The following is a 27,464-nucleotide window of genomic DNA, read 5'->3' as shown; positions in this document are numbered from 1 at the left end:
AATTTGAGCGGGACCGAAGCCCGCCGCTATTGGGGCGGAGCTTGATCCTCCAGCACTAACCAGCGCCATTTTCTCCACAGCACACTGCAGAGAAGCTGGCTCCCCGGACTCTCCCCTGCTGAACACTGTTACAGAGGGCAAAAAAGAGGGGGGGGGGGGGGGGGGGAACATTTAATTGGCGCAGTGAGTGTAATTATATATATTTATATAAAAGCGCTGTACTACTGGGATTTTATTCCGGTGGCGCTGGGTGTGTGCTGGCATATTCTCTCTCTGTCTCTCCAAAGGGCCTTTTTTGGGGACTGTCTCCATATAGATATATCCCTGAGTGTGTGGGGGTGTCGGTACGTGTGTGTCAGCATGTCTGAAGGCTCATCTAAGGAGGAGGTGGAGCAGATGATTGTGGTGTCTCCGTCGGCAACGCCGACACCCGATTGGTTAGATATGGGGAATGTTTTAAATGCAAATGTGTCTTTATTACATAAGAGATTGGACAAAGCAGAGTCCAGGGATAGAACAGGGATACCTTGTCAGCTGACATTGATACCCTAGATAGGGATACCATTTTATTGACCTTAGGTCACATTAAAGACGCAATCCTATATATGAGAGACGCTCAGAGAGGCGTTGGGCTGCTAGGTTCGAGAGCCAACGCCATGGCGATTTCTTATAGGCGAGCCCTGTGGACCCGCCAATGGACGGGTGATGCCAACTCAAAGAGACATATGGAAGTTTTACCTTACAAGGGTGAGGTTTTATTTGGGGAAGGTCTCGCGGACCTGGTTTCCACAGCTACCGCGGGTAAATCTACTTTTTTACCTTATGTTCCCCCACAGCAAAAGAAAACACCACAATATCAGATGCAGTCCTTTCGGTCGCATAAGTCCAGAAGAGGTCGGGGCTCTTCCTTCCTTGCCAGAGGTAAGGGTAGAGGGAAAAGAATGCCTGCTACGGCTAGTTCCCAGGAGCAGAAGTCATCCCCGTCTTCTACTAAATCCACCGCATGACGCTGGGGCTCCACTGAGGGAGTCCGCCCCGGTGGGGGCACGTCTTCGACTCTTCAGCCACGTCTGGGTTCAACCAGACGTGGATCCTTGGGCGATGGAAATTGTATCCCAAGGATACAAGCTGGAATTCGAAGACGTGCCTCCGCGCCGATTTTTCAAATCTGCTTTACCAGCTTCTCCCCCAGAGAGGGAGATAGTTTTAGCTGCAATTCAAAAGCTGTATCAACAGCAAGTGATTGTCAACGTTCCCCTAGTTCAGCAGGGGAAGGGGTACTATTCAACCCTGTTTGTGGTTCCGAAACTGGATGGCTCTGTCAGGCCCATTCTAAATCTAAAATCCCTAAACCTGTACTTGAAAGTTCAAATTCAAGATGGAATCGCTCCGGGCGGTTATCTCCAGCCTGGAAGGGGGGGGATTTTATGGTGTCACTAGACATAAAGGATGCATACCTTCATGTCCCCATATATCCCCCTCATCAGGCGTACCTGAGATTCGCTGTACAGGACTGTCATTACCAGTTTCAGACGTTGCCGTTTGGGCTTTCCACGGCCCGAGGATTTTCACCAAGGTAATGGCGGAAATGATGGTGCTCCTGCGCAGGCAGGGAGTCACAATTATCCCGTACTTGGACGATCTCCTGGTAAAAGCGAGATCGAGAGATCAGTTGCTGAAAAGCGTGTCGCTCTCCTTGAGAGTGCTGCAGCAACATGGCTGGATTCTGAATCTACCAAAGTCACAGATGGTTCCAACGACTCTGCTATCTTTCTTAGGCATGATTCTGGACACGGAACTAAAGAGGGTTTTTCTCCCGATGGAAAAAGCCCAAGAACTCAAGAACATGGTCAGAGACCTGTTAAAACCGAAAAGAGTGTCAGTCCATCAGTGCACTTGAGTACTGGGAAAAATGGTGGCAACCTACGAGACCATCCCCTTCAGCAGGTTTCATGCGAGGACATTTCAGTGGGACCTTCTGGACAAGTGGTCCGGGTCCCATCTTCAAATTCATCAGAAAATAAGCCTGTCCCCCAGGGCCAGGGTGTCTCCTGTGGTGGCTGCAGAGTGCTCACCTTCTAGAGGGTCGCAGGTTCGGCATTCAAGACTGGGTTCTGGTGACCACGGATGCGAGCCTCCGAGGATGGGGAGCAGTCACACGAGGAACATATTATCAGGGAACATGGTCAAGCCAGGAGGCTTGTCTACACATCAACATACTGGAATTAAGGGCCATATACAACGGCCTACGGCAAGCGGAGAATCTTCTTCGTGACCTACCGGTTCTGATTCAATCAGACAACGGCACAGCCGTGGCTCATGTAAACCGCCAAGGCGGGACAAGGAGCAGAGTGGCAATGGCGGAAGCCACAAGGATTCTGCGCTGGGCGGAAAGTCACGTAAACGCTCTGTCAGCAGTCTTCATTCCGGGAGTGGACAACTGGGAAGCAGACTTCCTCAGCAGACACGATCTCCATCCAGGAGAGTGGGGACTTCATCAAGAAGTTTTTGCAGAGATAACAAGTCAGTGGGGACTTCCTCAAATAGACATGATGGCGTCACGCCTCAACAAGAACCTTCGGAGGTATTGTGCCAGGTCAAGGGACCCTCAGGCAGTAGCGGTAGACGCCCTTGTGACACCATGGGTGTTTCAGTCGGTCTATGTATTCCCTTCTCTTCCTCTCATCTCCAAAATATTGAGAATCATAAGAAGAAAAAGAGTGCAGACAATACTCATTGTTCCAGATTGGCCTCGAAGGGCCTGGTATTCAGATCTTCAGGAGATGCTCACAGAAGATCCATGGCCTCTTCCTCTCAGGGAGGACCTGTTGCAGCAGGAGCCCTGCGTGTTCCAAGACTTACCGCGGTTACGTTTGACGGCATGGCGGTTGAACACCGAATCCTAGCGGGGAAAGGTATTCTGGGCCGTTTTCTCCATTTTCTACAGACCGGAGTGGATATGGGCCTGAAGTTAGGCTCCATTAAGGTACAGATTTCGGCCCTATCTATATTCTTTCAGAAGCAATTGGCTTCTCTCCCAGAAGTCCAGACTTTTGTAAAGGGAGTGCTGCACATCCAGCCTCCTTTTGTGCCCCCAGTGGCACCATGGGACCTTAATGTGGTGTTACAGTTCCTTACGTCACACTGGTTTGAACCTCTTCAAACAGTTGAGTTGAAATTTCTCACATGAAAAGTGGTCATGTTAGCCTTGGCATCACCTTTGTCTCACAAAAGCCCCTATCTGATTTTCCATGTGGATAGAGCTGAGTTGAGGACTCGTCCTCAATTTCTGCCTAAGGTGGTTTCATAAAAACCAAACTGTTGTGGTGCCTGTGCCTACGGGGGACTGGGAGGATTCCAAGTCTCTTGATGTAGTCAGGGCCTTAAAAGTTTATGTAGCCAGGACGGCTCTGGTTAGGAAAACAGAGGCAGTGTTTGTCCTGTATGCAGCCAACAAGGTTGGCGGCCCTGCTTCTAAGCAGACTATTGCCCGCTGGATCTGTAACACGATTCAGCAGGCTCATTCTACGGCTAGATTGCCGGTTCCGAATTCGGTAAAGGCCCATTCCACTAGGAAGGTGGGCTCTTCTTGGGCGGCTGCCCGAGGCGTCTCGGCATTACAGCTGTGCTGAGCAGCTACTTGGTCTGGTTCAAACACTTTTGCAAAATTCTACAAGTTTGATACCCTGGCTGATGAGGACCTCATGTTTGCTCAATCTGTGCTGCAGAGTCATCCGCACTCTCCCGCACGGTCTGGAGCTTTGGTATAATCCCCATGGTCCTTACGGAGTCCCCAGCATCCTCTAGGACGTAAGAGAAAATAAGATTTTAAACCTACCGGTAAATCTTTTTCTCCTAGTCCGTAGAGGATGCTGTCCCAGTCCGGACTAAATTCTGGAAGACTTGTATATAGTTTTTGCTTACATAAGGGTTATGTTACCGTTTTGATCAGTCTCGGGCTGATGCTGTTTTGTTTCATACTGTTAACTCAGAGGTTCTCAAACTCTGTCCTCGGGGGCACACACAGTGCATGTTTTGCAGGTAACCCAGCAGGTGCACAGGTGTATTAATTACTCACTGACACATTTTAAAAGGTCCACAGGTGGAGCTAATTATTTCACTTACGATTCTGATTCTGTGAGGAGACCTGCAAAACATGCACTGTGTGTGCCCCCGAGGACCGAGTTTGAGAACCTCTGTGTTAACTGGTTCATATATTCCATGTTATACGGTGTGGATGGTGTGGGCTGGTATGAATCTTGCCCTTAGATTAACAAATATCCTTTCCTCGTACTGTCCGTCTCCTCTGGGCACAGTTTCTCTAACAGAGGTCTGGAGGAGGGACAAAGAGGGAGGAGCCAGTGCACACCCATTCTAAAGTCTTTATAGTTCCCATGTCTCCTGCGGAGCCCGTCTATACCCCATGGTCCTTATGGAGCCCCCAGCATCCTCTACGGACTAGGAGAAAAAGATTTACTGGTAGGTTTAAAATCTTATTTTCTCTCTTGGAACCAAAGACACATTACTGGTGCATTGATAAGCTGGGTTTCCATGATATGTTACATTCCCCATGTCTGTAAACAGTAGTTCTAAGCTGTCATTTTAATTAATGGCTAGTAAGTCCTGACCATTATGAATTTTCTTCGAGCTGAAGTTATCGCCTGCCACATTCATTTGCACTTCCTGCGCTTCTAGTAATTTCTCACTTATGATCAGCTTTGGAACATTTCCTTGGTGAACACCCTTATGCTTTCCTATTATTGTTTTTTTTGTTATGTAATGAAGTTCTTCGGTTTCTGCACTAATCATACAAAGAAATCTATCATTGCTGTAGGCAGAGTTAAAAAAAAAAAAAAAAAGCTAAAATCCTTATACAGTGTGGGAAACATAATACTAGAAGGACTATACATGCTCTATTTTTATGATATTGATTTGTAGTAATTGAATAGCAGGTGTCACTAAAAGTATAGCTAGGTGCTAAATATTCTAGCAACCGTGGTAGTATATCGTACAAGAGAGTATTTCATTGCAGGAATAATTTGTGACCGATTTCTTTCCATAACATTGTGATTCACTGATCTGCTATCGGAGTGAATACCTTATTTTATTCAGTACGACAAGCCCTAAAACAAACACTTTTCCAACAAAATGTCTGTAATATTAATTATTCTATACTATATAAACTTTCAAATAAATGTGATTGTAGATCTTCTCTAAGATCTGAGTACTACTAAACTTCTTTATACAGCCAGCTTTTTCTATTTTAAAAGATAGCCAATTTTGTAATTTTAGACTTGGGGGGAGATGTACCAAGCCGTGAAAAAAGAGTGGAGAAGTGAGCCAATGAAGAAGTTGCCCACGGCAACTCTGTACAATTTTATAGTATGCAAATTATAAATGTTACTTCAATGCTGATTGGTTGCTATGGGCAACTTCTCCACTGGCTCACTTCTCCACGCTTTTCACTGCTTAGTACATCTCCCCCTAAATTTTGGTACTGACTATACATTAATTAGTCTCTACCCCATTAGAACTTGTTACTTGGTCTGGAGCAAAGTATTCAGATCTATCAGTTTGGCCACATTTGTGACTGACCAAATTGGACACATATCATGGAGCAACCGCATCTGCCAAACAATGGGGGTAATTCAGACCTGATCACTAGGGTGCATTTTTTGCATCCCTGCGATCAGGTAGTCGCCGCCTACAGGGGGAGGGGGAAATCGGTGTGCGATCGCATGTCCAGGAGAGCTGCACAAACGGACGTTTGTGCAGTCTCTGCACAGCCCAGGACTAATACCCCTTTCAGACTGACAAGAGCTGGGTCGCACCCGGGGATGTGTACACGGGTGCTTCCCAGCTGCGACCCGGCTTGAGACCCCTTCAGACTTGCAGCCCAACCCGGCATATTGCCGGGTTGGTGACGTCACCGCTGACGTTACCGGAGGCTGTGCTTGGAGATAATCCTCTCCAAGCACCGCCTCATCCCATGCAGAGAAAAGGTGCCGGGTTGCCTTGACCCGGCATACCCGTTCACACTGCACAACATCCCGGGACGATCCCGGATTCAACCCTGGTCCTGGGATATTGTTCCTGTACCCTTTCACACTGAGCAATTTCCCGGGTTGATGCGTGTTCATGTGCAATAACCCGGGAAATATTTGTCAGGTTGAAAGGGGTATTACTCAGCTGCTGCAATGATCGGGGCCGGAGCTGACGTCAGAATACCTCCCTCCAAACGACTGGTCCCTCCTGCGTTTTTCCGGACTCTCCTCAAACGGTCAGTTGCCACCCACAAACGCCCTCTTCCTGACAATCTCCTTGCGTTTGCCGGTGCGATGGGATTTTTCTAACCATCCCAGCGCTGCGGACCATCGCGCCTGCTCATTGCGGTGCATGCACAGTTCAGACCTGATTTGCCCACTGTGTGAAAACGCACAGCAGCTATCAGGTCTGAATTGGCGCCAATGTCCTAGTTGCATGGGGAGATTACTTGAATAAAAATGGTAGTTATAACTAGCTTGTTGGAAATCCATCGGCTGTTCTACGTGCTTGTTTTAACCATATCCCATAAAATTGTTTTCAGATCCCTTCTTACAGGAATAACACTGATTTTATCCACTAATTGATTAGTGTCTCCACATGTTTAGAGTGCATTACTTTACAGGTTGTTTTAATAGTTTACTGTGTAGTTTAGAAAGGAAGTATCAAGACTCGATTATGTTTGAATTCTATTTGTTACTTGGGATTTAGAGAGTACTGTATCGTAGAAGATTAATTCCTATTAAGTTTTGTGTTATGCAGAGATATCCTGCTTAACATATGTTCTTGCCTAAAATTCTTTCCATGATGTTTCTGCCACAGGTCACAGAGCCGTTTATATTGGTGTACACGTACCACTTGGCAGACAGAGCCGCAAACGCCACAGACATAGAGGCCACAGACATCACAGGAGAAGAAGAGAAAAAGAAAATGATGATAAAGATGATGGACGGGAATCTCCGAACTATGGTAAATGTATATTTAGCTGTCTTTTAATTGCCGTATTATATTAGTATGTTCTTCTGCTCTTCTGCACTGTCCACGCAGTCCGTTAACCCATGGTTGTCTGCCTTCATTTCTTATTATAAGAAGGCAACAAATCAATATAAGGGTCCAAAGCTGCCTGTCACCTATCATACTCTACCAGGCTGCCATACTCCATCATGCTGTCATACTACATGACATTGTATTTAAACATCAGTGCCAAGCTTCATAAATCTCTTCAAAGGGTAAAATTTCTTCCTTCATCTTTTTAAATGGGCAGAATATTGAAACGCGTGGCAATAGCCTATTAGAATCTATAGCTAATATATCATTTTAGTTAATCTGAAAAGCCAAGCTATTTTTAGTACTTTTGCTGCCTCTGAATATCGTGTCCCAGTGCAACTATTTGCAAACTGCATTGTGACACTTGCCCTTTGACATGTGACCTACTACAGTATGTCTAATGGAACATAGTTCACTTGGGATCCAGCAGTAAATTTACTGCATGTCAGCACTGGGAGACAGCTCAGTCTGATGTACAAGTCATCATGGGCACACCCTGCTCTTCTGTGGCCTTAGTGCATTATTTATTGTTCTTTGACAATATGGGGCAGGCCCTGATTTGTGCTTTAGTTGCCGCTTGAAGTTTTTAGAGCCTACCCCATCCTGCCACTTTGCAATGAATTTGTTGTTAGCCACATGGGGTTTATTTATTAACAATATGACGCAGTCCTAAGCCTGTGGGTCTTGGTGCAAAATCTGAGCTGTGGTCTCTGTAACCTGTCTTCACCCCATCAGTATTTCATCTTCATTATGAGTACTGTAAGATATACTGGTAAATGTCAACTGCATTGCAGAGATTCACCCATTCTCATTAACTGTATATAGACTTGATATGTGCCCATTGGCATGGACACTATCACTACCGGGGGCGTGTGCATACTCCGGGTCGGTCAGAATCTAAGGAGGGGAATTCAAATGTTTGAAAAGTCAGTTGGGTGTCTGTGTTTTTTCCTGTCTATTAGACAGACATCCAACTGACTTTTCAAACAATGAACATTCCCCTATGTCCTACGATGTCCTTCATTACATCGTTGTAAGGGTTAACAATATGTTGTCCCGTTGGCCGCCATATCATCCCGGTACACCTCGTTCCGTGGCGCCATTTTCCAGGTGTTTTGCGCATGTGCAATAGAAAAATCACTGGGAAAATGGCAGCTGCGCCATTTTTCCAGAGATCTGTGCATGCGCTGTAGACTCTGGGACAGTGCTAGGGTCCCCTTGAAACCCTATTGCCTAGAGTCTACACAGCGCTGCCGCCTAGAGGGGAGGGGGCCCAGACTGAGCATAGACACGGGCCTCCTCCTCTCTAGAAACGCCCCTGGTCTTGTACCACTTTAATGTATATGTGAAAATGTCTGGTCTTATGGCGTGTACACACGGTGAGATTTTTTCTTTCGATTTTGACTATATAGTCAAAATCGCAAGAAAAGTTAGTGCAAATCGCAAGATGTTATGCCACTTGCGATTCCGATTCGATCCTGATGCGCAGTCCCGCCAGGTCGGTATCGCAAGAAAAGATAGACTGTGCAGGCAAGCCAATCCTTGCTAGATCGGTGTACTATCTAGTTCATCTCACATGTCAATTAAATCTCACATAAGCCAAAAGCACACATAGTCCATATCTCAAGAAAAGTTAGTCAAAATCGGTGGTGCTGGGGTCCGGGGAGTTCAGGGGAAATCGCAAAGTGAAAATCTGGCATAGCAGGGATCTCGCCGTGTGTATACACCATTAGTTTTCCTTTTTAAAACCTATTCGTGTGATGCTTCCAAAGCAGTATGAAAGCTCTGATATTTTAGAGTCATGACCTCTGGTTTGGCAAGTCCTGTTCTGCAGCATTCAGTAGTAGTGCTACACCAACATTACAGCTTAGTCAGCTCCTTTCATGGAACTTCTCTAAGATGCATAAAAATATATGTAAAAGTTCCTATCATGCATGCAACTACACATTTGTTTATTTTTGTTGATCTTGAATGGGAAATCTGTAATCACTGTTGTTTCTCTAACGTCCTAAGTGGATGCTGGGGACTCCGTCAGGACCATGGGGTTTAGCGGCTCCGCAGGAGACAGGGCACAATAATAAAAGCTTTAGGATCAGGTGGTGTGCACTGGCTCCTCCCCCCATGACCCTCCTCCAAGCCTCAGTTAGATTCTTGTGCCCGGCCGAGAAGGGTGCAATCTAGGTGGCTCTCCTGAGCTGCTTAGAATAAAAGTTTAAGTTAGGTTTTTTATTTTCAGTGAGTCCTGCTGGCAACAGGCTCACTGCTACGAGGGACTTAGGGGAGAGAAGTAAACTCACCTGCGTGCAGGATGGATTTGCTTCTTAGGCTACTGGACACCATTAGCTCCAGAGGGAGTCGGAACACAGGTCTCACCCTGGGGTTCGTCCCGGAGCCGTGCCGCCGACCCCCCTTGCAGATGCCGAAGTTGAAGAGGTCCAGAGGTCCAGAAACAGGCGGCAGAAGACTTTCAGTCTTCATAAGGTAGCGCACAGCACTGCAGCTGTGCGCCATTGTTGTCAGCACACTTCATACCAGCGGTCACTGAGGGTGCAGGGCGCTGGGGGGGGGCGCCCTGGGCAGCAATGTATTATACCTTTTTTATGGCTAAAACACATCACATATAGCCCTTGAGGCTATATGGATGTATTTAACCCCTGCCAGATCTCACAAACTCCGGGAGAAGAGCCCGCCGTTTTAGGGGGTGGGGCCTATTCTCCTCAGCACACGGCGCCATTTTCCTGCTCAGCTCTGCTGTGAGGAAGGCTCCCAGGCTCTCCCCTGCACTGCACTACAGAAACAGGGTTAAAACAGAGAGGGGGGGCACTTATTTGGCGATATGATTACATATGTGAAAATGCTATAAGGGAAAACACTTGTATAAGGGGTTGTCCCTGTATAATTATAGCGTTTTTGGTGTGTGCTGGCAAACTCTCCCTCTGTCTCCCCAAAGGGCTAGTGGGGTCCTGTCCTCTATCAGAGCATTCCCTGTGTGTGTGCTGTGTGTCGGTACGTGTGTGTCGACATGTAGGAGGACGATGTTGGTGAGGAGGCGGAGCAAATTGCCTGTATTGGTGATGTCACTCTCTAGGGAGTCGACACCGGAATGGATGGCTTATTTAGGAATTACGTGATAATGTCAACACGATGCAAGGTCGGTTGACGACATGAGACGGCCGGCAAACAAATTAGTACCTGTCCAGGCGTCTCAGACACCGTCAGGGGCTTGTAAAAACGCCCATTTACCTCAGTTGGTCGACACAGACACGGACACTGACTTCAGTGTCGACGGTGAAGAAACAAACGTATTTTCCTTTAGGGCCACACGTTACATGTTAAGGGCAATGAAGGAGGTGTTACATATTTCTGATACTACAAGTACCACAAATAAGGGTATTATGTAGGGTGGGAATAATCTACTTGTAGTTTTTCCTGAATCAGATAAATTAAAGTGTGTGATGATACGTGGGTTTCCTCCGATAGAAAATTATTGGAGGAATACCCTTTCCCGCCAGAAGTGAGGGCGAGTTGGGAAACACACCTTAGGGTGGATAAGGCGCTCACACGCTTATAAAAACAAGTGGCGTTACCGTCTCCAGATACGGCCGCCCTCAAGGAGCCAGCTGATAGGAAGCTGAAAAATATCCTAAAAAGTATATACACACATACTGGTGTTATACTACGACCAGCAATCGCCTCAGCCTGGATGTGCAGCGCTGGGGGGGCTTGGTCGGATTTCCTGACTGAAAATATTGATACCCTTGACAGGAACAATATTGTATTGACTATAGAGCATTTTAAGGATGCATTTCTATATATGCGAGATGCGCAGAGGGATATTTGCATTCTGGCATCAAGAGTAGATGTGATGTCCATATCTGCCAGACGATGTTTATAGACACGACAGTGGTCAGGTGATGCAGATTCCAGACGGCACATGGAAGTATTGCCGTATAAAGGGGCGGTCCATCGGACCTGGTGGCCATGGCAACAGCTGGAAAATCCACTTTTGTTACCCCAAGTCACATCTCAGCAGAAAAGGACACAGTCTTTTCAGTCTCAGTCCTTTCGTACCCATAAAGGCAGGCGGGCAAAAGGCCAGTCATATCTGCCCAGGGTTAGAGGAAAGGGAAGAAGACTGCAGCAGGCAGCCCATTCCCAGGAACAGAAGTCCTCCACAGCTTCTGCCAAGTCCGCAGCATGACGCTGGGGCCATACAAGCGGACTCAGGTGCGGTGGGGGGTCATCTCAAGAGTTTCAGCACGCAGTGGGCTCACTCGCAAGTGGACTCCTGGATCCTACACGTAGTATCCCAGGTGTACATTGGAAATTCGAGACGTCTTCCCCTCACAAGTTCCTGAAGTCTGCTTTACCAACGTCTCCCTCCGACAGGGAGGCAGTATTGGGAAAAAAATTCACAGGCTGTATTCCCAGCAGGTGATAATCAAAGTACCCCTCCTACAACAAGGGAAGGGGTATTATTCCACACTATATTGTGGTACTGAAGCCAAACGGCTCGGTGAGATCTAAAAGATTTGAACAATTACATACAAGGGTTCAAATCAAGATGGAGTCACTCAGAGCAGTGATAGCGAACCAGGACGATATGGTGTCACTGGATATCAGGGACGCTTACCTACATGTCCAAATTTTGCCCTTCTCACCAAGGGTATCTCAGGTTCGTGGTACAGAACTGTCACTATCAGTTCAGACGCTGCCGTTTGGATTGTCCACGGCACCCCGGGTCTTTACCATGGTAATGGCCGAAATGATGATTCTTCCTAAAAGAAATATGGACGCTTTCCTGATAAGGGCAAGGTCCAGAGAACAGTTGGCGGTCGGAGTAGCACTATCTCAAGTAGTTCTACGACAGCACGAGTGGTTTCTAAATATTCCAAAATCGCAGCTTTTCCGACGACACGTCTAATGTTCCTAGGAATGATTCTGGACACAGTCCAGAAAAGGATGTTTTCTCCCGGAGAAGAAGGCCAGGGAGTTATCCGAGCTAGTCAGGAACCTCCTAAAACCAGGAAAAGTATCAGTGCATCATTGCACAAGGGTCCTGTGAAAAATGGTGGTTTCTTACAAAGCGATCCCATTCGGTAGATTTCACGCAAGAACCTTTCAGTGGAATCTGCTGGGAAAATGGTCCGGATCGCATCTTCAGATGCATCAGCGGATAACCCTGTCTCCAAGGACAAGGGTGTTTTCTTCTGCGGTGGCTGCAGAGTGCTCATCTATGAAAGGGCCGCAGATTCGACATTCAGGACTGGGTCCTGGTGACCACGGATGCCAGCCTGAGTGGCTGGGGAGCAGTCACACAAGGAAAAAATTTCCAGGGAGTGTGATCAAGTCTGGAGACTTCTCTCCACATAAATATACTGGAGCTAAGGGCAATTTACAAGGCTCTAAGCTTAGCAAGACCTCTGCTTCAAGGTCAGCCGGTATTGATCCAGTGGGACAACATCACGGCAGTCGCCCACGTAAACAGACAGGGCGGCACATGAAGCAGGAGGGAAATGGCAGAAACTGCAAGGATTCTTCGCTGGGCGAAAAATCATGTGATAACACTCTCAGCAGTGTTAATTCCGGGAGTGGAAAACTGGGAAGCAGACTTCCTCAGCAGGCATAACCTCCACCCGGGAGAGTGGGGACTTCAGCGGGAAGTCTTCCACATGATTGTAAACCGTTGGGAAAAACCAAAGGTGGACATGATGGCGTCCCGCCTGAACAAAAAACTAGACAGATATTGCGCCAGGTCAAGGGACCCTCAGGCAATAGCGGTGGACGCTCTGGTAACACTGTGGGTGTACCAGTCAGGGTATGTGTTCCCTCCTATGCATCTCATACCAAAAGTACTGAGAATCATAAGAAGGAGATGAGTAAGAACGATACTCGTGGTTCCGGATGGGTCAAGAAGGACTTGGTACCCGGAACTTCAAGAGATGCTCACGGAAGAACCGTGGCCTCTACCTTTAAGAGAGGACCTGCTCCAGCAGGGGCCTTGTCTGTTCCAAGACTTACCGCGGCTGCGTTTGACGGCATGGCAGTTGAACGCCGGATCCTGAAAGGGCATTCCAGATGAAGTCATCCCTACCCTGGTCGAAGCCAGGAAGGATGTAATCGCAAAACATTTTCACCGCATTGGGCGAAAATATGTTGCGTGGTGTGAGGCCAAGAAGGTCCCTACAGAGGAATTCCAACTGGGTCGTTTCCTACATTTCCTGAAAACAGGACTGTCTATGGGCCTAAAATTAGGGTCCATTAAGGTTCAAATTTCGACCCTGTCGAATTTCTTCCAGAAAGAACTGGCTTCAGTGCCTGAAGTTCAGACGTTTGTAAAAGGGGTACTGCATATACAGCCTCCTTTTGTGCCCCCAGTGGCACCTTGGGATCTCAATGTTGTTTTGAGTTTCCTAAAGTCACATTGGTTGGATCCACTCACCACTGTGGAATTAAAATATTTCACATGGAAGGTGAAGATTCTATTAGCCCTGGCTTCAGCCAGGCGTGTGTCAGAATGGGCGGCTTTATCATATAAAAGCCCTTACTTAATTTTTTATTCTGACAGGGCAGAATTGAGGACTCGTCCTAAATTTCTCCTTAAGGTGTTTTCTGTTTTTCACATGAACCAACCTATTGTGGTACCTGCGGTTACTAGGGACTTGGAGGACTCCAAGTTACTTGACGTTGTCAGGGCCCTGAAAATATATGTTTCCAGGACGACTGGAGTCAGAAAATCTGACTCGCTGTTTAGCCTGTATGCACCCAACAAGATGGGTGTTCCTGCTTCTAAGCAGACGATTGCTCGCTGGATTTGTAGTACAATTCAGCTTGCACATTCTGTGGCAGGCTTGCCACAGCCAAAATCAGTAAAAGCCCATTCCACAAGGAAGTGGGCTCATCTTGGGCGGCTGCCCGAGGGGTCTCGGCTTTACAACTTTGCCGAGCTGCTACTTGGTCAGGGGCACACCCTGACTGAGGAGGACCTGGAGTTCTCTCATTCGGTGCTGCAGAGTCATCCGCACTCTCCCGCCCGTTTGGGAGCTTTGGTATAATCCCCATGGTCCTGACGGAGTCCCCAGCATCCACTTAGGACGTTAGAGAAAATAAGAATTTACTTACCGATAATTCTATTTCTCGTAGTCCGTAGTGGATGCTGGGCGCCCATCCCAAGTGCGGATTGTCTGCAATACTTGTACATAGTTATTGTTACAAAAATCGGGTTATTCTTGTTGTGAGCCATCTTTTCAGAGGCTCCTTCGTTGTTATCATACTGTTAACTGGGTTCAGATCACAGGTTGTACGGTGTGATTGGTGTGGCTGGTATGAGTCTTACCCGGGATTCAATATCCTTCCTTATTATGCACGCTCGTCCGGGCACAGTATCCTAACTGAGGCTTGGAGGAGGGTCATGGGGGGAGGAGCCAGTGCACACCACCTGATCCTAAAGCTTTTATTCTTGTGCCCTGTCTCCTGCGGAGCCGCTAAACCCCATGGTCCTGACGGAGTCCCCAGCATCCACTACGGACTACGAGAAATAGAATTATCGGTAAGTAAATTCTTATTTTTTATTTATTGTTTCTTCTTTTTTTTTTATCTTACTTTGAGAATTTGTTATTGTTAAGTTTATATATGAATACCTTATGGAGCCCATACATCAGGCAGGTAATGGGGCAATTCCATGTTTTGCCGATGTCGGGGGATCGGGGAATCCTACTGTACATGTTGGTAAACCTCGATGTAATGATTATGACCAAAAAATGTTCAAGATTGGTAAGGGATTACCTGCTGTATTTTGCGGATTCCCCAACGGATTGCCGATCATCAATGTTCGCTGATCTGCATTTGTGATTGGAGTCGGCAGAATGGGGAATCGGCACGTAGATGTATGGGCCCCAGTACTATCAGTTTTTTGCTTTCATTTTGTGCAGATACCCCATCTCAGCGTGTGCAGTTTATTCTGGGTACTGAGGATGATGATGAAGAACACATCCCCCATGATCTCTTCACAGAAATGGACGAGCTTTGCTTTCGAGACGGGACAGAATGCGAGTGGAAGGAGACAGCAAGGTAGTAGCCTATTGCAGGTTTTCAGACCAGAGTTACACTTTTACAGTTGTCTGTATTCCCTATATGTGACCAAGTTGCTGAATAAATCTTAAGATAATGCTTCTAGCAAGTCAGATGAAGCCTGTTTTCTCTGTATAATAGAGAAGGAAAATAGGCAACCTAGGCCTTCATCTTGCAGTCTGGGTATTCTTGGACTTGTTGTTTCACAATTGCCAAATTGATGGAGGCTAAGGGCCAGATTTATCAAGCCTTGGAGAGTGATAAATTGCATGGTGATAAAGTACCAACCAACCAGCTCCTAGCTGCCATGTTACAGGCTGTGTTTGGAAAATGACAGTTAGGAGCTGATTGGTTGGTACTTTATCACCATGCAATTTATCACTCTCCAAGGCTTGATAATTCTGGCCCTTGGTTTGATGTTGCATCTTCTCAGAAAAATGGTCACACACTTTCCCGGTAATAAGAGCGAGAATAGGCACCAGATGACCCCTTTCTAAACTGTACCATCACAGTCCTCACATTCACTCCCAGCATAATGTAAGCTTAAGAGCAAGAGTTATGCAGAAAAGTAAAAGGAAAATGTTATAAGATAAACGTGAAATAGAAAGGTGAAGTGGTTTGAGAATAAAAGGCCAGATACTTTTTTTTTATTGATTTTGTAGCGTTCTTCTTTGTTTAGAAGATTTAAAATTAATTGTCCTAGAGAGTGGTTAATGGTGGGTGACGAAGCAGCACACTAGTAACATGAACTGTGCAACTGGATCCATATCAAATACTTGGCTTCATCTCTGTACATATCACATTAACAAGCCAGACAAGTCAAAGTAGCTGTTAGAATCAGCTCTGTTTGTGGGGACAGAAAGCACTAACTTGTGCCCTTATGGAGCTCAAATTTTGTTCCTGTCAGAAAAAATGATCAATATTATTATAATTAATTATTAACATTTATTTCTCTGACGTCCTAGTGGATGCTGGGAACTCCGAAAGGACCATGGGGAATAGCGGCTCTGCAGGAGACTGGGCACAACTAAAGAAAGCTTTTAGGTCACCTGGTGTGCACTGGCTCCTCCCACTATGACCCTCCTCCAAGCCTCAGTTAGATTTTGTGCCCGGCCGAGGTTGGATGCACACTAGGGGCTCTCCTGAGCTTCTAGAAAGAAAGTATATAATTAGGTTTTTTATTTTACAGTGAGACCTGCTGGCAACAGGCTCACTGCAGCGAGGGACTAAGGGGAGAAGAAGCGAACCTACCTGCTTGCAGCTAGCTTGGGCTTCTTAGGCTACTGGACACCATTAGCTCCAGAGGGACCGACCGCATGGAACTGGCCTTGGTGTTCGGTCCCGGAGCCGCGCCGCCGTCCCCCTTACAGAGCCAGAAGAGGTCCGGAAAATCGGCGGCAGAAGACATCAGTCTTCACCAAGGTAGCGCACAGCACTGCAGCTGTGCGCCATTGCTCCTCATACACACTTCACACTCCGGTCACTGAGGGTGCAGGGCGCTAGGGGGGGGCGCCCTGAGCAGCAATAAAAAGACCTTGGCTGGCAAAAATACCACAATATATAGCCCCAGAGGCTATATATGTGATAATTACCCCTGCCAGAATCCATAAAAAAGCGGGAGAATAGTCCGCGAAAAAGGGGCGGAGCTATCTCCTTCAGCACACTGGCGCCATTTCTCCCTCACTGCTCCGCTGGAAGGAAGCTCCCTGGCTCTCCCCTGCAGTCTACACTACAGTAAAGGGTAAAAAAGAGAGGGGGGGCACTAAATTTAGGCGCATTATATATAACAGCAGCTATAGGGGACATAATTCAGTTAGTCCCTGCATTTTATAGCGCTCTGGTGTGTGCTGGCATACTCTCACTCTGTCTCCCCAAAGGGCTTTTGTGGGTCCTGTCCTCTGTTAGAGCATTCCCTGTGTGTGTGCGGTGTGTCGGTACGGCTGTGTCGACATGTTTGATGAGGATAATGATGTTGAGGCGGAGCAGATGCCTATAGAAGGGATGTCACCCCCTGCAGGGCAGACACCTGAGTGGATGGACTTATGGAAGGAATTGCGTGCACGTGTCGACTCCTTACACAGAAAATTTGACGACATTCCAAATGCGGGACAGCCGGCTTCTCAGCTCGTGCCTGTCCAGGCGTCTCAAAGGCCATCGGGGGCTCTAAAACGCCCGCTACCTCAGATGGCAGACGCGGATGTCGACACGGATACTGACAGATATAAACCCAGGTACCACTAAAAGGGGTATTATGTTTGGGGAGAAAAAACTACCCGTAGTCTTTCCCCCATCAGAAGAATTAAATGAAGTGTGTGAAGAAGCGTGGGCTTTCCCTGATAAAAGATTGGTAATCTCTAAGAAGTTACTAATGGCGTTCCCTTTCCCGCCAGAGGATAGGTCACGTTGGGAGACACCACCTAGGGTGGATAAAGCGCTCACACGTTTGTCTAAAAAGGTGGCACTACCGTCTCCGGATACGGCCGCCCTCAAGGAACCTGCTGATAGAAAGCAGGAGGCTATCCTGAAGTCTGTATATACACACTCAGGCATTATACTTAGACCTGCTATTGCGTCAGCATGGATGTGCAGTGCTGCCGCTGCGTGGTCAGATTCCCTATCAGAAAATATTGACACCCTAGAAAGGGACACTATTCTGCTAACCATAGAGCATATAAAAGACTCAGTCTTATACATGAGAGATGCACAGAGGGAGATCTGCCGGCTGGCATCTAAAATAAGTGCACTGTCCATTTCTGCTAGGAGAGGCTTATGGACTCGCCAGTGGACAGGGGATGCAGATTCAAAAAGGCACATGGAAGTTTTGCCTTATAAGGGTGAGGAGTTATTCGGGGATGGTCTCTCGGACCTAGTTTCCACAGCAACTGCTGGGAAGTCAGCATTTTTACCCCATGTTCCCTCACAGCCTAAAAAGGCGCCGTTTTATCAGGTACAGTCCTTTCGGACTCAGAAAAACAGGCGTGGAAAAGGCGGGTCCTTTCTGTCCAGAGGCAGAGGTAGGGGAAAAAGGCTGTAACAAACAGCAGGTTCCCAGGAGCAAAAGTCCTCCCAGGCTTCTTCCAAGTCCGCCGCATGACGGTGGGGCTCCACAGGCGGAGCCAGGTACGGTGGGGGGCCGCCTCAAAAATTTCAGCGATCAGTGGGCTCGCTCACAGGTGGATCCCTGGATCCTGCAAATAGTATCTCAAGGGTACAAACTGGAATTCGAGGTGTCTCCACCCCACCGGTTCCTAAAATCTGCCTTGCCGACAACTCCCTCAGGCAGGGAGGCTGTGCTAGAGGCAATTCACAAGCTGTATTCCCAGCAGGTGATAGTCAAGGTGCCCCTACTTCAACAAGGACGGGGTTACTATTCCACACTGTTTGTGGTACCGAAACCGGACGGTTCGGTGAGACCCATTTTAAATTTGAAATCCTTGAACACATACATAAAAAAATTCAAGTTCAAGATGGAATCGCTCAGGGCGGTTATTGCAAGCCTGGACGAGGGGGATTACATGGTATCCCTGGACATCAAGGATGCTTACCTGCATGTCCCCATTTACTATCCTCACCAGGAGTACCTCAGATTTGTGGTACAGGATTGCCATTACCAATTCCAGACGCTGCCGTTTGGACTCTCCACGGCACCGAGGGTGTTTACCAAAGTAATGGCGGAAATGATGATACTCCTTCGAAGAAAGGGAGTTTTAATTATCCCGTACTTGGACGATCTCCTAATAAAGGCGAGGTCCAAGGAGCAGTTGTTGGTGGGAGTAGCACTATCTCAGGAGGTGCTACACCAGCACGGTTGGATTCTGAATATTCCAAAATCACAGCTGGTTCCGACGACACGTCTACTGTTCCTGGGTATGATCCTGGACACAGTCCAGAAAAAAGTGTTTCTCCCGGAGGAGAAAGCCAAGGAGCTGTCATCTCTAGTCAGAGACCTCCTGAAACCGAAACAGGTATCGGTGCATCACTGCACGCGGGTCCTGGGAAAGATGGTGGCTTCTTACGAAGCAATTCCTTTCGGCAGGTTCCATGCCAGAATCTTTCAGTGGGACCTGTCGGACCAATGGTCCGGATCGCATCTTCAGATGCATCGCCTAATAACCCTGTCTCCAAGAACCAGGGTGTCTCTGCTGTGGTGGCTGCAGAGTGCTCATCTTCTAGAGGGCCGCAGATTCGGCATACAGGACTGGGTCCTGGTGACCACGGATGCCAGCCTTCGGGGCTGGGGGGCAGTCACACATGGAAGAAACTTTCAAGGACTATGGTCGAGTCAGGAGACTTCCCTACACATAAATATTCTGGAACTAAGGGCCATTTACAACGCCCTAAGTCAGGCAAAATCCCTGCTTCTACACCAGCCAGTACTGATCCAGTCAGACAACATCACGGCAGTCGCCCATGTAAATCGACAGGGCGGCACAAGAAGCAGGATGGCAATGGCAGAAGCCACAAGGATTCTCCGATGGGCGGAAAATCACGTACTAGCACTGTCAGCAGTGTTCATTCCGGGAGTGGACAACTGGGAAGCAGACTTTCTCAGCAGACACGACCTCTACCCGGGAGAGTGGGGACTTCATCCAGAAGTCTTCACGCTGATTGTAAATCGATGGGAACGTCCACAAGTGGACATGATGGCGTCCCGCCTAAACAGAAAACTAGAGAGATATTGAGCCAGGTCAAGGGACCCTCAGGCGATAGCTGTGGACGCTCTGGTGACACCGTGGGTGTACCAGTCAGTTTATGTGTTCCCTCCTCTGCCTCTCATACCAAGGGTACTGAGAATAATAAGAAAACGAGGAGTAAGAACAATACTCGTGGTTCCGGATTGGCCAAGACGAGCGTGGTACCCGGAACTTCAAGAGATGATCTCAGAGGACCCATGGCCTCTGCCGCTCAGACAGGACCTGCTGCAGCAGGGGCCCTGTCTGTTCCAAGACTTACCGCGGCTGCGTTTGACGGCATGGTGGTTGAACGCCGGATCCTGAAGGAAAAGGGTATTCCGGAGGAGGTCATTCCTACGCTGATTAAAGCCAGGAAAGATGTAACTGCAAAGCATTATCACCGCATATGGCGGAATTATGTTGCTTGGTGTGAAGCCAAAAAGGCCCCAACAGAGGAATTTCAACTAGGTCGATTTCTGCATTTCCTACAAGCAGGAGTGACTATGGGCCTGAAATTAGGCTCCATTAAGGTACAGATCTCGGCTCTGTCGATTTTCTTCCAGAAAGAACTGGCTTCACTACCTGAAGTTCAGACGTTTGTGAAGGGAGTGCTGCATATTCAGCCCCCGTTTGTGCCTCCAGTGGCACCTTGGGATCTCAACGTGGTATTGAGTTTCTTAAAATCACATTGGTTTGAGCCACTTAAAACCGTGACCGTGGATCTAAAATATCTCACGTGGAAAGTGGTCATGTTATTGGCCTTGGCTTCGGCCAGGCGTGTGTCAGAATTGGCAGCTTTGTCATGTAAAAGCCCTTATCTGATTTTCCATATGGATAGGGCAGAATTGAGGACTCGTCCTCAGTTTCTCCCTAAGGTGGTATCAGCTTTTCACTTGAACCAACCTATTGTCGTGCCTGCGGCTACTAGGGACTTGGAGGATTCCAAGTTGCTGGACGTAGTCAGGGCCTTGAAAATTTATGTTTCCAGGACGGCTGGAGTCAGGAAAACTGACTCGCTATTTATTCTGTATGCACCCAACAAGCTGGGTGCTCCTGCTTCTAAGCAGACTATTGCTCGCTGGATTTGTAGCACAATTCAGCAGGCGCATTCTGCGGCTGGACTGCCGCATCCTAAATCAGTAAAAGCCCATTCCACAAGGAAGGTGGGCTCATCTTGGGCGGCTGCCCGAGGGGTCTCGGCTTTACAACTTTGCTGAGCTGCTACTTGGTCAGGGGCAAACACGTTTGCAAAATTCTACAGATTTGATACCCTGGCTGAGGAGGACCTTGAGTTCTCTCATTCGGTGCTGCAGAGTCATCCGCACTCTCCCGCCCGTTTGGGAGCTTTGGTATAATCCCCATGGTCCTTTCGGAGTTCCCAGCATCCACTAGGACGTCAGAGAAAATAAGATTTTACTCACCGGTAAATCTATTTCTCGTAGTCCGTAGTGGATGCTGGGCGCCCGTCCCAAGTGCGGATTGTCTGCAATACTTGTACATAGTTACTGTTAACTAAAGGGTTATTGTTGAGCCATCTGTTGAGAGGCTCAGTTGTTTTTCATACTGTTAAACTATGTATAGTATCACGAGTTATACAGTGTGATTGGTGTGGCTGGTAAGAGTCTTACCCGGGATTCAAAATCCTTCCTTATTATGTCAGCTCGTCCGGGCACAGTGTCCTAACTGAGGCTTGGAGGAGGGTCATAGTGGGAGGAGCCAGTGCACACCAGGTGACCTAAAAGCTTTCTTTAGTTGTGCCCAGTCTCCTGCGGAGCCGCTATTCCCCATGGTCCTTTCGGAGTTCCCAGCATCCACTACGGACTACGAGAAATAGATTTACCGGTGAGTAAAATCTTATTTTATATAGTGCCAGCATATTACATTGTACTGTACATATGGTAATAATACAATAATAAAGCAAGACTGGGTAAAAAGAGACAGAGGTAAGAGTGCACTGCTTGCTAGTTTACAATATACAGGGAAATAGTAATTTGAACAGATTAAATGCAATTGCAAAGGTTTTGGGGGGCTGTATGATTTAGTCCAGTGATCTCCAACCCGTAGCTCGCGAGCTACCGGTAGCTCGCCATAGTATTTTCGGTAGCTCACAGAGCGCACGGGCTTGGGCAGTCACTGGCACTCCTCCTCCCTTCATTTTTAATATGGTGCCGGCCGGCAGCCAATCGGAGCACGTGGACCGGCAGTGGCGGTACCTGATTGACTGCCGGACTGCGAGTTTTGATTGGTTAACTTACCGGCACCATATTTTAAATGCTCGCCGTTGCCGGAGACTCTGTCACCCTCACCGCAGCCGCTCTCCGTACTTCACAGGAGAGGCGCTCGCTGCGCTCTCCTCCCCTACCGTCCCTCATACAGGAGGAGCAGCACCGGCGGCAGTAGGAGAAGTCAGCAAGGGTTAGCACTGTGTGGGGCATTTTATCTGGCGCTGCTGGGGGGGGGGGGGGGGGGGTGTTGGGGCATTTCATCTGACGCTGCGGGGGGGCATTTTAAATGGCACTGCGGGGGTAATTGGATCTGGCACTGGTGGGGGTATTGTATCTGGCACTGCTGGGGGGCATTTGGGTATTTGGCACTGCTGAGGGGTATTATTTGTGTATCTGGCACTGCTGGGAGGCATTATTTGTGTATCTGGCACTACGGGGGGGGGGGGGGACATTACTTGTAGTTGTGAGGCCACACCCACTTTTGTGAGGCCACACTACTTCCACAGGAACGCATGCGCATTGGGGGGAGGGGGTAGCTCCTTCAGAGGTTTTATTTTCAGAAAGTAGCTCACACCCCAATTAAGGTTGGAGACCACTGATTTAGTCACACAGCATTGATGGCCTGCTGTCAATGGGTTTTGTGAGTGTTGATAGAAAAAGAACATATGTTTTGTGTGAACTGTGTGTAGAGGGAAGTGGGTAGAATAGCTAGGGAGTTTGTGTGGGTGGGTCAAGAACTTAATAAGCTGCCTGAGTTTTCAGTGAACTCTTGATGGTTTGGAGGTTAGAAGAATGCTATGTTTAGCAAGGGTATGCATTTGTCCCTTAATCATGAATGGGTTATGAGATGAAGTGACCAGATTTACAACCACTGAAGATTTAAGTGCATGAAAATAAAACAATGGACTCTATAAAGTTACTTCACCATTCATGTTGAGGCATGTGTGCAATATATTTTTAGGGTAGCTAGGCACATTTTGCTTCTGTTCAGCTGATTGCCTGCGTTGACTTAAAGCTTTACACCAGCTGATCAGAATCTCTTGGTACTAACATCTGCTTTTACTGCTTTAGTTGGTGTACCAAACTGCAAAGGTGTCTCCATACACATGTTTTCCTTACCATGTAATGGACTTCTTTAAGTGTGTTTCCTCTTGTGCCCCCCACCCAAAATTAAGTATTAGTGGATGGGGGGAATTAATAGTAAAACTTATAGACTAAGCAACATGGCAGAAAATATTCTATTGTTTAATTTCCCTTGAAGTTGGTTAAAGGTAGAACTTGTTGGGTCTGCATACAAAGTTTACATATAATGCAATTGCCTGCACATTGCTTTGTGTGTAATATCTAGTTCTAAATCAGAATCAGCTTTATTGGCCAGGTGTACTCACGTACACTAGGAATTCTTTGTGGTACAATGCATCGCCAAGCAGCAACATGGAGGAAAAAACGTAGCATACATTACAAACATTACACATATGAGTTCATACTGCACATATGCAACTGTACAGTAGACATATTATACATTTAAGACTAAAAACTAAGGCTGCTTGGCAGAGCAGCACCGAGGCAGCCATCCGCGGCGCCAACTAGAACTCACACAATGCACATAATACAGAAGATTTAAGCATTACATCAAAAGATAAACCACACAGACAAAGACACAGAAAGAATGATTGGTGCATGATTGGTGTAGGCATTTTGAGTAATAACCTCCAGGGGTTGTGTATTCCACCATCACAAGGCACCAGGTGCGGCAGCCATCTTAGGCGCACTGCGTAGGATTACCCACGGTGGAATAGTCCACCCCTAGAAGAGAACACAAAATGGGGAGATTGCAGAGTCCTTAAGTTCAGAGTAGGGTTCCAATAAAAACATCAGGTCCACGCATTTTTCATCCCATCCACAAGCGCACCAGATAAGGCAGCCATGTTGGGCGCACTACACGGTTACACAGTGGGAGATGAGCCATACAGGGGCCAAATGCATGTATGGGAGAACTGACACGTGTGTAGGCGTATGCTATACCCTGCATGGAAAGATCCAAATGAAGCACACCCCGCCCACAGGGGAACCATCCGAGGCAGCCATGTGGGGCGCACTGCATAGGTTACTGCTGGCAGGGTGTGCAACCAATGGAGGTACACATTACGGGAATAGCACACAGTGGGGTGGAAGTACAGTGTAAGAAGAAAGAGAAGAGAAAGACACATTTGCAGGAAAAAACTGTACTAACATTATTTTGTGAAAAAGATAAATGTCCTGGTCTCATGAGAGCAGTGCGGGTGGGTGTGAGAATGTGGGGTGCACACTAATGTCCAATGGAACTGACCCAGCAAAGTCTGGTCCTGATGCGCACGTCCCTCAGTTCCCTGCTGAGCTTGAGGGGTAGTCCCGGGGGCAGTCATGATGTTCTTGGACACAGAAGTAGTAGGCATTGGTCCTGGTGTTCTCATGGCAGAGGTGAGGAGAGGCCACATAATGTTCCAGATTTCTTTCTTGGTGCTGTTTAATGTTTGTTTAATTGTTCATTTTCAAGACTCTTAGAGAAGGAACGCTTTGAGTATTGGAACGCACAGCTGACATGCACAGCTGTGCATGGTTGAAGTTACAGATATACTATGGGAAATTGACCCAACTACAGCTGAGGCAAATGTTCCACTAATCAAAGGTGTTACATTACACAGTGATTGACTAAACAAACACCAGCCCAGTGAGCCTTAATTAAATATGCGGCACTGACCAAGCTTTGAAACGCAGGTATTTTACTTTACAAACAAAAGCAAAAATCACAAACCTGTCTAACAAATGATTTGAACATACATTTGGAATATGGATGTTTTGCATAGGTGCAGATAGCAATAGCCAGATTACATGGGGAGATTTGAACATACATTTGGAATATGGATGTTTTGCATAGGTGCAGATAGCAATAGCCAGATTACATGGGGAGATTTGAACATACATTTGGAATATGGATGTTTTGCATAAAGTAGATCCATTATGATGATAATATAAAAAAAGTGTAAAGGGATCCCATAACAAATGTGTACTTTAGTCTAACCTGCACTGGACCATCCAAAGCTCATAGTCGATAAGTTGCTGTGGGGTTTTTGCATTTCTGCATCAGGTTAATGAATCATTTCCGTTTGGATTTCTTTCTGCCAACAATACATGTGGTTTTTATTTTATTTTTTTATTTTTTTTGAATAGGTGGCTTAAATTTGAAGAGGACGTTGAAGATGGGGGAGATAGGTGGAGCAAGCCTTATGTGGCTACCCTCTCGCTACATAGCCTCTTTGAACTGAGGAGCTGCATACTTAATGGCACAGTAATGTTGGACATGAGAGCCAGCACCATAGAAGAAATTTCAGGTAGTGTACTGTCATACTATTATTTTGGAATGGCCTCATGCCTTTTATTGGAATTGCAGAATGACCCATATGGGCTTGGACAAACAGTGTGACTTATACTGCTGGTCTCCATTATAAAATTGTCTGGTCCATTTTCTTCTTTTAAGCCAGAGGGCGTTGTGTTAGAGATCAATAATTCCTATGACTCTTGGCATTATTCAGCTTCACTGTCCAAACAGAAGAAAGAGAGCAATTAATTACTGTAACCAGGACCAAAATATACTATTTCTACCCTCCTCTCTTCTCTCCTCATTGCTTCTCGCCTTTAGGGATACGGTCATTAGGTCTACCACTATTGGTCGACATGCATTGGGTCGACAGGGTCACTAGGTCGACATGACCATTAGGTCAACATGTACTAGGTCGACCGTTCAAAAGGTCGACATGAGTTTTTCACATAATTTATTTTTAATTTTTGGACCTTTTCATACTTTACGATCCACGTGGACTACAATTGGGAATAGTAACCTGTGCCGAGCGCATCGGTAGCGGAGCGAGGCACCTTGACTGAAGCATGGCGGGCCATGCGAGGGGACACGTTGCACTAATTGGGGGTCCCCGTCAGTTTACGAAGAAATAGACACCAAAAAAACTCATGTCAACCTTTTGACCTGTCGACCTAGTATCTGTTGACCTAATGACCATGTCGACCTAGTGACCATGGTATTCGGGGTATGGTCTGCGCTGCCTTAAATAGATAGTGTTGTATAGGGGTATGTGGTCCGTGCAGCCTAGGTTTAGATGGAAAAAATATTTTTTCAGATTTTTTTTCCTATTATATAGACAGCAGATAGAGAGAGAAACCTTTGGTGCAACTGGATAGTAGATCAGTAAGAATATAAATGAGTAGGTAATTGTATAAAATGTATTAATTTTCTAAATTTCTTGGGGATACTGGGGCTCCATTTAGTACCATGGGGTATAGACGGGACCACTAGGAGCCTTGGGCACTTTAAGAATTTGATAGTGTGCGCTGGCTCCTCTCTATGCCCCTCCTACCAGACTCGGTTTAGAAAATGTGCCCGGAGGAGCCGGTCACGTCACTGGAAGCTCATGAAGAGTTTTCTGCATTTATTTTATCTGTTTGTTATTTCCAGCAGGACTGGATGGTACCAGCCTGCCTGCTTCCTGGGACTTAGGGGGGGGGGGGGGGGGAAAGCCCAACATCTTAAAGGGTTAGTCGTCCCATTCCCCGCTGACAGGACACTAGCTCCTGAGGGAACTATTCGCAAGCTCCACCACGGTGAGCGTACATTCCCTCAGCACGCCGCCACCCCTAACAGAGCTAGAAGAAAGAAGAGTGGTGAGTACTAAGCCGGCGTCCCTGTTAGCGGATCCCCGGGAATTATGGGGCGGCTGGGTCTCCAGACTCAGTACACAGTGCATGCGCACAGCTTCTGAGGGGGCGAACGGAGTCTCAATACACTCTATGTGTACACAGTACCCAGACTGGCATTACAGACTCAAAAGGGCACTGACCCCATTTTAGACACAAAATTACCTCAGCCAGTATAAAAAAGAGTTGGAAGACCGCGCGCCATTGAAGGGCGGGGCTTCAATATGAGCGGATCCAGCAGCTCACCAGCGCCATTTTCCCTCTGCAGTGGACACAGATGCTGACTGACAGGGGGAGAGACTCCAGTTTACCTCAGCAGTACCAGGGGGTCATAGCAGAGTGGGGGGGGGGAGCGATTTGTAGTGTACTGAGTCCCTAATCTAGGTACTTAGTCTGCTTGGCATTAGCAGTAAGGGCGCCGTGTGCTGGCTCCATACTATCTGTGTCTCCCTGGAAGGGCTCTTTGTGGGTTAATTGTGCATTTAACTTGTTCCTGTTGTGTGTGCTGTCACTGTCACAGTATGTCAGACAAAGAGTGTTTCATGTAAGGCACAGTGTTCCTCTTCTCCAGGGGGTTCAGTACTGTGTACTCAGTGCAGTGTACCTTCCCAAGCTAGCGGGGCAGAGCCAGCTTGGCTGGCCTCCATTAAGGGAATGATTT

The 27,464-nt window shown here is 47.3% G+C and overlaps 1 protein-coding gene across 7 annotated transcripts in view; it reads left to right on the top strand.

Annotated features, from left to right (window-relative positions):
- Nucleotides 1-27,464, top strand: part of SLC4A7 (solute carrier family 4 member 7) — a 310,436-nt gene that overhangs the window by 142,783 nt on the left and 140,189 nt on the right. For all 7 annotated transcript variants that reach the window (XM_063922267.1, XM_063922266.1, XM_063922265.1 and 4 more), the window contains exons 3-5: nucleotides 6,865-7,011; nucleotides 15,021-15,159; nucleotides 25,268-25,428. In XM_063922267.1, the coding sequence (XP_063778337.1) occupies nucleotides 6,865-7,011; nucleotides 15,021-15,159; nucleotides 25,268-25,428 (447 nt within the window). The remainder of the gene's footprint in view (nucleotides 1-6,864; nucleotides 7,012-15,020; nucleotides 15,160-25,267; nucleotides 25,429-27,464) is intronic.

Source organism: Pseudophryne corroboree, chromosome 5, assembly GCF_028390025.1.
Source record: "Pseudophryne corroboree isolate aPseCor3 chromosome 5, aPseCor3.hap2, whole genome shotgun sequence".
Lineage (NCBI taxonomy): Eukaryota > Metazoa > Chordata > Amphibia > Anura > Myobatrachidae > Pseudophryne > Pseudophryne corroboree.
The sequence above is the reverse complement of the archived record's forward strand: the minus strand, read 5'-3'. Positions and strand labels throughout refer to the sequence as shown.